We start from the raw sequence: 16,566 nt of genomic DNA, 5'->3' as shown, positions 1-16,566 counted from the left end.
CTGACATTGTTTACAACTGTCACAAATGAAAAGAATGATAATGGATGATAAAAAGAATACCCCCCTCGTGTCTTGTGATATCATAATTTATCAGCACTCGTTGATAAAAGCATAAATCCTCGGCAAGCCTCGGATTTCATACTTTTATCAACTCATGCTGATAAATTATGATATGACAAGACCATCGGCGAATATCAACTATATATTTGACTGTTCAGTCTTTTAATTAATAGTAAACTACTGAAGTAATCAGACAGAATAAAGGAATATGATTAGGATAAAAGAATTAACAAGATGACAATTAAATAAGTTGACATGAGTTTTCATAATTAAATTAATATAATGCAGGCCCTTATGTACAATTGAAAAAGTAGAAGTGACTTCTCCCTTCCCAGAAGAAAGGGGAGACGTTTGATAAAAATAGGCAAAGTGAACATTTATCAGTACATTTCTTAATGTTTAACCATTTTCCACATTCATTTGGGATGATTCCGAATTATACACTTGATTGGTTTTAATCGTAATATTTTGATATAACATACTACTACTTATGGTAATAAAATTTAAACAAAACAATTGTATGTTTCATTAAAAACATGATATTATAAAGTAGTTGATAATGTGTTATGTTAAAATTAAAGTAATAATTAGTATTTTCTGACCACGCTTGAATGGTCATTGCAAATGGCACAACATGCTTCAGTGTACAGTCTGGCGCCAAAGTAAAAACACAGACCAACCTACATGTAGGTGCCAAGTGGGCTATGACACTAAACACGTTGGGGTCTTGATGTCTGTTGTGCGATTTTGTTTTTGAAATCAAATTAGGACCAAATTATTAAGGCGACTTCGACTTCCCACTACGGCTATTAACTCTGCGACTTGAGCCGACTTTCAGAGAAGAAGACGTTCATTTCGCCTGCTAGATTAAGGCCTGATAATGAGGGAAGACGGGAACCACAATAATCATTACTGCACTATAATCAATTTGTGGTATCAAAAGTTCAGAATACAATTTGCTGTTGTTACCTGTCTTTTTGGGGACTGGCATACTCTCTCCTGTTATGAGTGACTCGTCACATGTTGACGTCCCATCCAGAACTCTGCCATCCACTGGAATCTTTTCACCTGGCACCACCTGTAATTAAACAAATAGATATGTGTAAAACCCAACAAGAATTCTGCAGATTAAATGTTTTGTGTTCAGCAATTTGTCTGGGTTTATTATTATTATTCTTTAATTTTTTATGCAACATCCAATAAGAAAAATTCAACATTTCACCAAACAAAATAACATAATTGTAGAAACCACAGCTTTCTATCAAAGCTGGTGCTGTAACATAACACTATTTGAACAACCTGTTTGTATTTTTAATTTTTTTTTTTACAATAACCAACTGACCTTCAAGACATCTCCCCTCTGTTTTTTACAATAACCAACTGACCTTCAAGACATCTCCCCTCTGTTTTTTACAATAACCAACTGACCTTCAAGACATCTCCCCTCTGTTTTTTACAATAACCAACTGACCTTCAAGACATCTCCTCTCTTGTTTCTTACAATAACCAACTGACCTTCAAGACATCTCCCCTATGTTTTTTACAATAACCAACTAACCTTTAAGACATCTCCCCTCTGCACTAGATCCACACTGATTGTCTCCTCCCTGAGAATGTTGTACTCCTTGTCCACCTCCACTAGAACTGCCTCCGAGGCCTGCAGGGACATCAGCTTGGCCAGTGCTTCACTTGTCTTACCCTAAATATATAACATAAAGACTGTTTTACTACTGAAACACATAGATATGATAAAGTTATCATATGAATGATTGCTAATAAGTAACACACATTAAAATCATATTTTTAAATTTTAATATAAAAATATTTCTGACAAAAAGTATCATATTTTCAGTTTTTATTTCAGGAATATAATTTTTTTTTATTAACAGTATCAATCTATCATAGACAATACAGTTTTGTTTGTATTTCAAACACATAAATATTTCTGAGTAAAAGTTGTGGAAAAGTATTCTACTGAACTTCCAACACTCACTGCAGTGTGTGAATGTTTTGAGCATTTAAATCTTCTCTCTTTTTTCTTTTCTTTTTTGTTATAAGGGAGGTTTCGGGGTGGGTATCTTTTTTTTCATATATCAAACATACCTTTCTCAACAAAGAATATCACCCTAGAGAATCATTTTGTTGCTCTTTTTCAGCAAATGACCATAAATAAAATTTATTGCATGCTTCAGTTTTAGGACATTTGTAGCAATCGGGAGGAGGTGCACATTCTCAGTACTCATCCGCCCTTTGAACTAACTACTGAGAACGTACCTTAGCAATGTGTTCCAGCCACCTGTACTGAGAACGAACCTTAGCAATGTGTTCCAGCCACCTATACTAAGAACGTACCTTAGCAATGTGTTCCAGCCACCTGTACTGAGAACGTACCTTAGCAATGTGTTCGAGCCACCTATACTGAGAACGTACCTTAACAATGTGTTCGAGCCACCTGTACTGAGAACATACCTTAGCAATGTGTTCGAGCCACCTATACTGAGAACGTACCTTAGCAATGTGTTCCAGCCACCTATAATGAGAACGTACCTTAGCAATGTGTTCCAGCCACCTATACTGAGAACGTACCTTAGCAATGTGTTCCAGCCACCTGCCCAGTGAAATAAACACCATCAACATCGGGGTCGTCTCAAAGAACGTCATTGGACTTGTCGGCTCCTTGATGATCATCGCAACCACAATAATTATCACAGAATATGTATACGATATTGTAGTTGCCAAGACAACCAAAACATCCATATTTGTTGCTCGATGTTTGACAGCTTTATAAGCCTGGATGTAAAAATATCGGCCACCAATAAACTGAAAAAGAAATTAAACAATATCCATTTAATATCAACAAATGTAAAGGTGCAGACCTTAGAAGTGTATATGTAACTTTATGTAAAAACTATATAGCAATCGTTAGTTACTAACAAAGTAAAAACTAGAAATGTTCACAATGGGATACTGATGCCCTAGCTATTATGGCACTACACATACATAAATATTATAGACAGAAGAAATCTACGGTCAAGCCTAACCCTGTACCATTTGGTGGCAGGACATAAAACATACTGCTGCATGTACGTTTAAATATAAGAGAAATTTTTAAAATTACAAAAAGAAACTAATAACTTCTATAGAACAGTTATACCGTAACCATATCTATAAATGGATTGTCTGTCATACGTCTGCCATATGAGCAAATGTACATTGAGCTGTGGTTAGGCACGTCCCTACAAGTAGTTTGACCCCGCACATCCAGCTGTGATCCATATTAGTCTAGTCTCTACACTTTGACTAATCCAGCTTGAGTGACCCTACCCGGTGCTAGAGCTTCCATTGATATCAGAGGCAGATCTAGGGTGGGGGCCCCAGGGGCCCGGGCCCCCCCTAAATTTTGGGACTGTTATAATTTTATAATATATTAATTTTCATTTTTTTAAGATCCCCTCCAAACCTCCCCCAAAGTTCCATTGGCATTCTGCCTTATGTCATTAGGGCCCCCCTAAATGGATTTTCTGGATCCGCCACTGGATATGGTTCTCTAGGGTAATGAGACATTCAAAAACCTACATGTATAAACTAATTATATTTCAGAGTAAAGTCCAATTTTTTGTATATGTTTACTGAGATTTTATTTACATTACAGCTACATTTCAGTTGCCTCACAAATCACTTGGATTATTCACTAGTTTAAATATGTACCAACCTGAACTGGAGTTGACAAGAGGAAAAGCAGAAGATTTTCCACAGACAGTCCAGGAATAACCATGATTTGGTAATGCCCTGGCATTGAAGCTTTAGGTTTTGGAGTAGTAGATATGTTTTCCACATGTGTCTCATTTGAAACCACAGCCACATGTGCGCCGGCCGGTTTGTGAAACATGAAGTACACCATCACAATCATGGCTGGTAGACCAAACACCAGGGACAGCAAAAATGAGCTTCGCCACCTGGAAAAACACAAAAGTAATCAGCTTAGTACATGTAGGAAAACTTTGTATTATTTTCTCTGAAAATAGTCACTTAAAAGTTTTAATAAGGAAAAGCTACAACTTCAATTTGTTCAGCATAAACTAGTAAACAGATTCAGCATTCCAAAGCATTATGTACATTTAATTAATTATTAATGGGTTACTATAACTTTCTAAACAGTTCATCTACTTCCTAACACTATAACTGTATGAAGACAGTCAATCTAACAGCATTGCATGGACTCCCATGTCCAGGTGACATTTCATCTACTTCCTAACACTATAACTGTATGAAGACGGTCAATCTAACAGCATTGCATGGACTCCCATGTCCAGGTGACATTTCATCTACTTCCTAACACTATAACTGTATGAAGACAGTCAATCTAACAGCATTGCATGGACTCCCATGTCCAGGTGACATTTCATCTACTTCCTAACACTATAACTGTATGAAGACAGTCAATCTAACAGCATTGCATGGACTCCCATGTTCAGGTGACATTTCATCTACTTCCTAACACTATAACTGTATGAAGACAGTCAATCTAACAGCATTGCATGGACTCCCATGTCCAGGTGACATTTCATCTACTTCCTAACACTATAACTGTATGAAGACAGTCAATCTAACAGCATTGCATGGACTCCCATGTCCAGGTGACATTTCATCTATAAGTAACAATTTGAATATTGACCAATTACACTTCGCCTTTTATAGCGTTATTCGGGAGGATACAAATTATAAAAATATCAGGCGAGACTATTTATGCAATAGGCGAACTTGTTGGTCTATTTCAACATTAAAAAACAGGTGGAAAAGCGCAGTAATAAACTCTGGATTGTATACTAGTATAAACAGATTTTATGGCTATACCATTACAGTGGGTTTTTCATCTTGAAATGAATTTTATATAAAATTTTATATTGAAATTAGTTTTCGGCATACTTCATAATTCACCTAAATCATTTTGTATACACTCAGCATAATCCCGAATGTTTTCAAATTCTTTTCAAATCACTGGCATTATTTTGCAAACTAAGGTTTTGATTGGTCGAATGAAAGGTCAACTGAACATGAGCTCCAACGGGGTGCTGTTAGATCCACAGGTAATAGTAATTAACCAGTGGAGCTAATTTTAATTAGATTGGAAGACAATAAACTTATCAATAAGCTCCCTTCAAATGACAAGTGGGAATTACTGACTGGAAGAAAGCCAAACAACAGGTGAAATACGCACCTTTTTATTTCATCTCTGTGGTCGTATCGAGCAATATCGTCGTCATCGGTTACCAGGTGAGCCTCGAAACCTAAAGACTGTGAAAAAATACAAACAAAATTAGCAATCGGACTTTCATTCATTTTGATATTTTCTAAATATTATTAGATAATTCATGTTGATTAACCTCAAATATGTAACATAGGGTTCTACAGTGCCTTGTAAAGATGAAAAACATGTAATGAAAATGGTACTGTAAAGAAAGAATTCATAATAAATATTTAATAAGTCAGCCAAGAGCAAGCAATTCTATTTTCTGGATGCATTTTTTATTTAAGATTTTAATCTAGTGTCCGTTAAAACATGACAGAAATAATAACACGTAAAATACATGATGCTGTTAGCTGAATTAAGATAAATAAATGTTAATTATTTTGCTTCAAACCACAAAAGAGGATACATATGCTACATATATACTAGTGGAAAAAAGTAACTGTGTATGGTTATCATGTTGATAAAAACATAATTTCAAGACATAAAACGATAAAATTATCATATAGCATTATTTATTAGGCAATTAAGCAAAACGTCAATTCATTTAAAATGTCACAGCATCCGTCATTTCATCGGTATTGGGGATGAAAGACATGGGGGGTAAAAAACCAGTTCACAAAGTTAATAGCGCGTATGGCCACCGTTTGCGTCGATGCAGGCCTGGCACCGTCGCCTCATAGAGCCTACCAAATTGTTGAAGAATGCCTGGGGAATGCCGTTCCAGATCTGTACTAACGTCTGACCATGCGCTCTCAACGTCAGCGGCTGGTTAGGCAGTGCACGTACACGACGTTGCATCTCATCCCAGACGTGCTCGATTGGTGCAAGATCGGGTGAGACCGCAGGCCACTGCAACACATCGATGTTCTGCTGTGCTAGAAAATCCATTACCACCCGGGCGACGTGAGGTCTAGCATTGTCATGCTGAAGCGTGATGTGACGTTGCTGTCCTTGCACAAATGGGATGACGTGAGCCTGAATAATGTCGTCACGGTAGCAAACAGCGTTCAAATTGCCATCGATGACCACAAGAGGTGTTCGTCCAGTTGACGTGATGCCACCCCAAACCATGACACTGCCTCTGCCAAATGCACGTCGCTCCACAACACAGGCGTCACTAAAACGTTCTCCAACACGACGATACACTCTTGACCGTCACTGCTGTCCAAGTGAAACCTGGACTCGTCCGTAAACAGTATACCCACCCAGTCACGGCAATTAAAGTGCAAGTGTCTTCTACACCAAGCCAAACGTGCTACACGATGACGTCTTAGCAAAACTGAACGGACAGCCGGGCGTCGCGGACGGATACCATGTTCACGTAATCGATTCCGTACAGTTCTGGGATTAATGGCACGCAATCCAGGAATGGTCCGCGCTGTCAGACTTGCCGTTTGGAATCGATTCCTGAGGTGCACGAGTCTGATGTGGTTGTCCTGCTGTCGTGACGTCACGCGTGGACGGCCCGCACGTTGTTGGTCTCTGACATTACCAACATGTTGATAACGTCTCCACAAAGCCTGAATACTGTTTATGTGTACACCAAATTGCGTAGCGACAGCGCGATGGCGCATACCAGCCTGGATCATGCCAATTGCGCGAAGGCGGTCATTTTCGTTTAGCCTGGGCATTGCTCTGCTACAATTTTCAACAGAAATAACCTGCTTTTCTGTACCCCCGGTTGGCATGCAATGACCCGACAGTTGAAAAGTCGACAAAAACTTGAAAAGTAACATTTTGGGAGAAAAAAATGGGAAAAACATGTTCATGTCCCAGAAGCAAAACTGCACGTGCAAATACGGCATTGACCCAGCTATTGTGTGGCGGTGCGTTCACTGGTAACATGTACAAAACATCAGGCTAAAATATTGAGCAGTTTTATTTTCATCCGATTTTTTAGGTTACACAGTTACTTTTTTCCACTAGTATATGTAAATGTGTATTTCCAAAAGAATTCCACTGGAACCTGTCATTTTTTTCATTTATATAGAATTACATGTTGAAACTGAATAATCATATACAATTAATTTTTTAACAAACAACAGATATTTCAAGTGAACAGTCTTCTCCATATAATCAGATATAATAACCTTTTAGTCATGTTTTAAAAAAAAAACTTGCCATCAGTGGGCCGTTGTGACTGGCAAATTCTTAAGTTCAAGCCATGATGTAGTAATAGTATCAGTATAATTATACACTAAACACTTGTCTGCATGTATACTTTAGACCACAATATCCTACCTTGATGATGTCAATGACATCCCTTGGTCCTGTGTCATCAGTTTTGTAAGTAAACTTCCCTTTCGATGTCGCCAATGCAACTGAAGCCAATATGATGCCTGGTTTCTTCTTTAGTGTAGACTCGATGAGGTGAACACATGAGGAGCAGGTCATGCCCTTGATCTGTGTACAAACATGATATTATTATTATTATTATTCCACATCATCACATATAAAATCAGTCTTGACAAACCCTGTATTATTTACACTAAACAAATAAAATGGCCAAATTTACGACAGATATTTCTCTCTTGGTCTAAATAGGCTAACTAAATTAATAAGTTACAATACATTTGTATTTAATCACATTCTGTCAAAAATATGTGCTATACATATATATTTAGAACTAAGGTATTAGAACAAAAAGATTTAAATTACTAGATTAGTCATAGATTACTTCCCCTTTCTTGTATACCAAATTACCATGATGATTTGTTTCTTTTGGTGTTGTTTTGGGTTGTTTTGTACTGACTTGCATTAAATTAAAAGGTGTATAAAGTTGCCCCGAACTGTATATAGCTTTTTAAGAGTTCCCCCAAGTCACGGTAAGCTCAATGGTTGCCTCCCCTGCACCGTCCACCTCCATGACAGCCACCAGGAAACCGAGCTCATTGATCCCACATATCACTGTATGTCCACCCAGACCCCCAACTCATGGTGAGCTCAATGGTTGTCTCCCCTGCACTGTCCACCTCCATGACGGCCACCAGGAAACCGAGCTTGTTGATCCCACATATCACTGTATGTCCACCCAGACCCCCCCAACTCACGGTGAGCTCAATGGTTGCCTCCACTGCACCGTCTACCTCCATGACGGACGCCCGCAAACCGAGCTTGTTATCGCACATATCATTGTATGTCCACCCAGACCCCCTAACTCACTATGAGCTCAATGGTTGCCTCCCCTGCACCGTGTCCACCTCCATGACAGATGCCCGGAAACCGAGCTCATTGATCCCACATATCATTGTATGTCCACTCAGACCCCCCAACTCATGGTGAGCTCAATGGCTGCCTCCCCTACACCGTCCACCTCCATGACAGCCACCAGGAAACCGAGCTTGTTGATCCCACATATCATTGTATGTCCACCCAGACCCCCCAACTCACGGTGAGCTCAATGGTTGCCTCCCCTGCACTGTCCACATCCATGATGGACGCTCGGAAACCAAGCTCATTGATCCCACATATCATTGTATGTCCACCCAGACCCCCCCAACTCACGGTGAGCTCAATGGTTGCCTCCCCTGCACCGTCCACCTCCATGACGGATGCCCGGAAACCGAGCTCATTGATCGCGCTCGCAATCTGAGACGGGAGGATGTAGGCGGGGTCGTACTTCACCTCGGCCTTCTGGGCCATCAGAGCCACCAGCACAGACTGGATGCCTGCAAATAACACAGTACTTTCTAGTTTACAATTGCATTACAAAATGTCTCTGATGAACAGTAAATATGACATGTGCGTATGATACTCTATTTACTATCAGAAACTGAGGACAAAGATTTGCATTGGACTCTGTAATGGATGGTTTGTGTCATGAACGTATTATAGATATACTGTAATAGTTATATGATAAATAACTGTATGTCTTAACTAGAATGTAAAACAAATCTGTGGAAATGGAAATCACTGGTGTTCTGATGATCAGTTATAATCAATAATTGATGGGCAAGTTTCCAGTAATGGGGTGATCAGTTATGAAATTATAGTCAACTGTCATGCAAAATGTCAACTATACTTATTCATACAATCTTCAAAGTATTATAAAATCTGCTTGTGTTTGCATTTGTTGTCATGCACATGTAAAGAAATTGAATAATGTAAGTGAAAGTTGTAAGGTCCAAGTGAACAGAAATACTCAGCAGGTAGGTTGTAAAAGAAAATGGATAATATTAGTGAAACTTGTCTAGGGTTCCAGTAACCACAAATATTCAGTAAGTAGGTTGTGAACATTGGTGACAGTTATGATCAAACAAACAGTACATGTGCATGTAAACGAATCAACATACCTTCAATCTTCCCAATGTTTTTCTCTATTGTTGCTACACAGGAAGCACATGTCATGCCGGTTACTTTCAAGTAACATTTCTCAAACTCCTCAACTTCAATATCACCATTCTTCTGGAATTTGACGGACGTTTGTGAAACAGAGGTACTGATAGATTTAATGAATTCAATCGTGGGCTCCAAGCTCTTGCCGAGACTTTCTAGAAAAAGAATTAAGACACACTCCTGTATTTGTGTGTTTTGTTTCTGACTGCGTGTTCAGATTCAGGTGCGGGTTGGGAGCCACTTCACAGGTTAAAACATTTATATCCATGAAAACTGTCAACAAATATATATGGATCAAAAAGGTTTTTTTTATACATTTGATGGAACATAAACTCGATAAAAAAAATTAAAACCATGTTTTAAACAGCAGAAATGTGGGGCTATGTCAAAAACACTGTACATAGCCTAAAAATCATGTACAAAAAGAGTACATGTGCCTCATTTCATATGAATAATTAAAATTTTTACTTTAAAAATTCAAATAACATTAAATTTAATCACATATATTTCTTGAATTAATAAAATGAATTTTAAATGATTAAATCATGATTACATTTCAGTTTTAAAAAGTGTGTTTTCACACCTGTTACAAAACAAGACGACTCTATTCATTTAGATATATATACATGTGATAAATAACTGTATGTCTGACTAGAATGTAAAATAAATCTGCTGAAATGGAAATTACTGGTGTTCTGATGATCAATTATAATCAATAATTGATGGGCAAGTTTCCAGTAATGGGGTGATCAGTTATAAAATTATAGTCAACTGTCATGCAAAATGTCAACTATAATTATTCATACAGTCTTCAAAGTATTATAAAATCTGCTTGTATTTGCATTTGTTGTCATGCACATGTAAAGAAATTGGATAACGCAAGTGACAGTTCTTACAACTGTCCAAGTGAACAGAAATACTCATCATATACATATAGACATGTAAATCTACAGCCTATGACTGATTATGGAAAGGGGAGTGGGCAAACTATTTTGCAATAAGTCACTGTGTTTAAAACAAACCTGATAATGATGCTTCGAAGCCCATATTATTGATTGCATCTCTTAATGTTATGGACGACACTTTGTCTGGATAAAATGTCACTTCAGCTTTCTGGTCCGCCAGTGAAACTTTGATTCTCTTCACTCCATGATGGTCACTAATTTTGTTCTCTATCGTCTTAACACAGGACTGACATGTCATCCCTTGGATTTTGATCACAATGTTTGTCAGTTTGGCTTTCTTCGACGAAGGACCATGCTGATCACTGACAACCTTTGCTTCAAATCCCATATCCTCGATCATTTCTGATATTGCTTTCGGGCTTGTCGAAGAACTATCGTACTGCACAATTCCGTTCCTGTTTTCCAGTGAAACTTTGATGCCCTTTATGCCCTTCTTGGATGAGATATTGTTTTCAATGTTCCTGACACACGACCCACAGGTCATCCCATCTATGTCAATCACACACTCTGACTTCTTGGAAGATTTCACTAAGTCCACCTCACTCCGTCTTCTCCAGACAATATCCTCAAACTCATCCTCACTTGATGCAGAGTCCAACAGTGAGGCCGTGAAGCCCATGTCATCCAGGTCAGAGCACAGCACTTCAGGATTGGTTTTCTTTGGATCGTACACAAAAAAGGCTTGCTTCTCGGCTAGGGAGACTTTGACGTCTTTCACTCCCTCCTTTGAAGACATGTTGCTTTCAATAGTCTTGACACAAGACATGCACGTCATACCTTCCACGTGTATTGTCACAGTGTCATGCATCGGATAGGAGTTGTGAACTCGGGCATCAAATCCAAGATCATCAATCTCATTCGCAATCTTATCGGCAGACAATTTGGAAGGGTCGTAGCAAATGGTAGCACATTTGTTTTCCAGTGAAACGGTTATCTGTTGAATTCCGTCCAGTTTTGAAATCATCCCTTCGATTGTCCTCACACATGACATACAGGTCATGCCCTCAATGTCGATCACCGTTTCCTTGACAGCAGCACCAGCATCATACTGGGAGTTCCTCGACTGGATTTCCTTGACCTTGGCGTCAAAGCCCATGTCTTCAATCTTGTCCACCAGTATTCCTGGGTTAGTCTCAGTGGGCCGGTAGTTTATCAAAGCCTCCTTCTCCTCCAGTAAGACCTGCAAGAAAAACAGTCACATATTTTTAATAAACAGATCTGGTTCTGATAGTGTACAATACATCTTGGATATTAGGTAAACATAGAGATTGTTATACAAGCTTGTGTATCGTACTGGTTTTACATACCAAGTGTAAGGATTTTGTATTGCCCGAGCAAGAGCGAGGATAATATATGAATCCTCACACAAGTTTCATAAAATCAGTATGACTCACATGCGAGTGTAATAATTTCTTTATTATCCGTTTCATTATTATTATTATTTTTTAATGAATAATGACGAAATGATTTAATTTTTTACATTGCTGTAGGCGACATCATCTAAGAGTAGTCACGTGATTACTTGTTATTACACGTGGGCTTCATATGGTTTTTATTAACTCAGTTATGTTGAACCATGTGAATAATAAATGTATGTATGCATATCCAGGTGCCAGTATTACCAAATGCCATCTGAATCTTTATTTGTATTCACATCAAAAGAATCACAGTGAATCCATTTATTTAAAATGTTTTGTTTGTTTGTAATTGTTGTTTAATTTGTTGTATGGCTTTATAATGTGGTAAATAACTAATTAATTGAAAATTTTATTCTAATATTATAATCCAAAGACATTTCAACATAAGATGTATGTTTTACGGTAGGATTTCTTGTTACAACAAAAGTCCATTCCTGTCTTGACATATATACTATTCAGGTTGAGTTTCCAGTGAGGCCAAAATGGTTTTAAAAATTTAAATTCTATGAGGGAATATAGTTTTGTTTTTTAGCAACTGTTATTTAATGTGTTAGAATTGTGTAGCAGTATTTAAAACTTGCATAGCAAAAGGCAACATGATACTGAACAAAATGTACCCTGATAATTGCTTATAATTTTAATTTTTGTAATAAAAATATCTCTTTGTACAATCTTCAGACATTTTAAAATAATGTGCAATAAATGGGGTGTTTTAAATGGGACAACAAAAAAACCTTGCATTATAGAACAAGTTCTGTTTCGAATTTTTTTTCCTACCTGCAGGTTGTAACTAGAATTGTAACAATTACACAAAGATTGTTTTGTTTAGTGACACCACTAGAGCACACTGATTTATTAATCATTGGCTACTGGATGTCAAACATTTGGCAATTTTGACATATAGTCTTAGAGAAGAAACCCGATACATTTTTCTATTATTTTTAGCTTTAGTAGCAAGGGATCTTTTATATGCACCATCCCATAAACAGGATAGCACATACCACGGCCTTTGATATGCATGTCATGGTGCACTGGCTGGAACGAGAAATAGCCCAATGGGCCCACCGACGGGGATCGATCCCAAACTGACCACGCATCAAGCAAGTGCTAAACAATTACACATTCTTACAACTCTGGTTCATTTTATGCTATGTCTAAACTATGACCTGGGTTCCATTTTACGATCTTAGCGCTAAGATCACCATACGTGCATAGCTACCTTTATACACTTAAGGTAGTCTTAGCAATAAGATCGTCTTGTAAAATGGGGCACTGGCTTTTAAAATTTATAAAAACACATGAATACTGGTACTTTAAGTTAAAGACTTTTATTTATCTTTTTTTCTTTTCTTCTTTTTGTTTTCTTGGGAAAAAGAAGACAAAAAATAATATGGACTTTGATAAATATTCATGGATGAAACCACAGCTTAAGTATAAATGAATTGTGACTTATAGAAATAAAACTACCCGGTACTGTAACTATGTAAACTAAATGCAAAAATAAAAACATTTATTTAAAATATACATTGATAAGATCCAAATGTGCAGCTACAGCTTACGTTTTACTGATCTGGGACTTTAGTGTGTGTCAAACACAGAGTCTAAATATGCATTTAAAAACATAGACAATTATAAACAACGTACATGTGTATATAAACAAATAAATAAAACCTACAAATATAAACTTTAAAGGAAAAAAAATAACTTTACCGGCAAGGTGTCATAAAAATATCCGTAACGAGATGACATTCTGTTGTTTGTTGAAAAGGGTCTCACAATTTACGCTCCACTTATTCTGAATGCAAATACTGATTCCCTACATTCTGTTCCACAGCTAGTCTTGTTTTCACATATTTTTACACAACAGTCTTAATTTCAATGTAAACCTTCGACAGGGAATGACAGCATCAAAAACAAACCCAATAAAATCCATAAACCTGTCACATCACATGCTGTGTATTACAGAGATTCCTGTATGTATTAATATATTCAGTATAACTATAGCGTATATCATAAAAACACAATCAATGCCCGACACTATCCCAAGATAAAGAACTGACTGACAATGGTTTAAACAAATGCAATAATGGTCTAATAAAGCAATAAAGTTCTCAGCTAACTACATGGCCTTAAGCTGAAGCCTAAAACAGAATCAACAGGTGGTTTACCTCCATCATTTCCGCTACTGGTTTGATGAATTCACCGATACAGCCACAAATGGGTAATAACCGGAGGCTGGTGCTAAAACAGAATACCTAAAGTGTGCCACTTCTGTTCAGGTGACTTATATTAACCACATGATAAGATCTGAAAACTGGGTTGAATAATGCAAACATATCTAAGTAAACATGATACACAAATAAATGGTACACAAGGATGAATTCAAGACCATAGCAAATTTCACCAAGTATGAATGAAACAGGCCTTGTAACTTTGTTGACCAGAAAATGCAAACCAGCGAAATCAACACTAAGTAAATACAGTGTAGGCAGCACGTGACCGTACACTGAAGTCTGGGCTTGGCAATGTGACCAGTGACTTATTTCTCTGACATATTATCACATACCCATACATGTAGCTGACCAAAGGAACAGGTCTATTAACATAGGCACACTTATCTCACTGATAAAGATGTCCTTGGATGTGTGGACTATATGTACGTCAACAGGATTAACTAAATAAATGGAACACAAACACTGGTTGGAGAGTTCAAATATAGATGTGAACATATCAGTGTCACCAATCTAAAACGTTTTTAAAAAGATATACTATCAAACAATTGACCCAGAAAATAGATCAATTAAGGTAAGTTTATATAACTGTGAACAACAAAGTGGTTCTAAAAGTCAAACACACCTTGCAAAACAAACATCACACAACTACTTGGAAATCATATTCAAGTCCAGACAATACATCACTGATGTCTTTAGATAAATAATCACACAACTGTACCAAAGAACAGATTTACTACAACAGAAATATTTGTGAACTGCAATGATAATCACTGGTACATATCCAACATACGTCACAACACTGAACTTCAATATATATCACTGGCGGAGTACAGAGGTAAAAACTAAAATGACATGCATGAAAAAGCACAGTTTGTCAGATGTATCACTGCCTCATTCCAGTACCTGAAACATGATCAGAGCAGCTTATATGTTCTTTGTAAACAAACAGTTAACCTGGATGGGACTTGTCAACTAACACCACTGAAATGCCACCAGCAAATAAACCAAATATGAAATTCCTACATAAATCACCTCATAAAAACTATCACTAATGCATTTGTTAGCCACCAAACACACTACACATGTTAACTGGAGCATAAAAAGCACATGCACAATAGCACAGTGTTCATGTCACATGTTAAAAACGAGTACGTCCCTTGCCTTTCAATACCAGAAAGAATCACAGCAGAATTGGTATTGACAGCATTGACATTCACCTGCATATCATCAGACCGAAAACAGCTCAATACTTGAACTGGAGGTCACTGTAATCACCATAGATAAATTCAATATGTGTTCGTCAGACCACAGACAAGTCAATAGTCCTACTTCAGGTGATTGTAATCAGTGTATGATAAGTCCAATATGCAGATCATCAGTGACTCTGTGTGTTACTGGCCAGGTGCTCGGTGAGTATTTCCTGAACACTTCATGCATCTCAGCCTGTGATCCTACACTCAATGTTCATCACTATGACAGGTTTCCACAGTGGTCCTACTCCCGTCACACTGTTCCAACAATACACCTCTTCCTTGATCCAGCCAACAGCAGGAACAGCATGCGGTGACAAGTGACGTAAACAGATTTCAAAAACCACATTATTCTGACATGTTTTTGCTTTTGTTTACTCACAAGTGTACATGTGGCAGATGATGTTTTAATATTGTGTAAATATGTAATTTGTTATTTTAATATTTCGCAGGTATTTGTCAGATATTGTTGTCTGCCAAATAGTATTTATTCTATTAGTTTTCTCAGTCAGGTACCCTTTATCTGATTGGCTAATAGCACTGCATGCTTTTCACGTGCACACACTACATGAACAGCAGACATGTTTGACGGGTTTTGACAGGCGACAGATCAGAATACATTATAGGTACAAATTAATTTCTTTCTTTTAGTTAAACATTATTAATAATATATATAAATATATTGCTCACATACTAGCGAATTAATGCAGATAAATGATTACATTGTTTTGATAATAATATAACTAATTGTGCAAGTTCTAGGAGTTCCACGACTAAGTATAACAAACTACTAAATGTTTTAAATTATTTCTAAAAAGGAATCATATAAATATATTATATCAATAACACTTAATTCTTCAGCGTAAAGATATGTTTGTATTTTAAACATCAACTTATTTTAATATTTCCACTATCATAATTGTACGAAGATATGCGTGTATGATTTATGAGTGTATGCTGTGCCAATGTTTTATTTTGTTGCAGGTTCGTAAGCATCTGTAGTTTATGATGCTTAATAGTTTATAATTTATTCCCCAGGTTTTCACACACTGT

The 16,566-nt window shown here is 37.2% G+C and overlaps 1 protein-coding gene across 1 annotated transcript in view; it reads right to left on the bottom strand.

The window, feature by feature from the left end:
• The window catches only part of LOC121374026 (copper-transporting ATPase 1-like), a 70,238-nt gene that overhangs the window by 12,820 nt on the left and 40,852 nt on the right, over positions 1-16,566 (bottom strand). The window contains 9 exon segments of the mRNA XM_041500905.1: positions 1,030-1,138; positions 1,619-1,759; positions 2,647-2,880; positions 3,773-4,016; positions 5,279-5,355; positions 7,553-7,714; positions 8,816-8,979; positions 9,604-9,801; positions 10,669-11,791. Coding sequence (XP_041356839.1) covers positions 1,030-1,138; positions 1,619-1,759; positions 2,647-2,880; positions 3,773-4,016; positions 5,279-5,355; positions 7,553-7,714; positions 8,816-8,979; positions 9,604-9,801; positions 10,669-11,791 — 2,452 coding nt within the window.

Source organism: Gigantopelta aegis, chromosome 6 (genome assembly GCF_016097555.1).
Source record: "Gigantopelta aegis isolate Gae_Host chromosome 6, Gae_host_genome, whole genome shotgun sequence".
Taxonomy (NCBI): domain Eukaryota; kingdom Metazoa; phylum Mollusca; class Gastropoda; order Neomphalida; family Peltospiridae; genus Gigantopelta; species Gigantopelta aegis.
The sequence above is the reverse complement of the archived record's forward strand: the minus strand, read 5'-3'. Positions and strand labels throughout refer to the sequence as shown.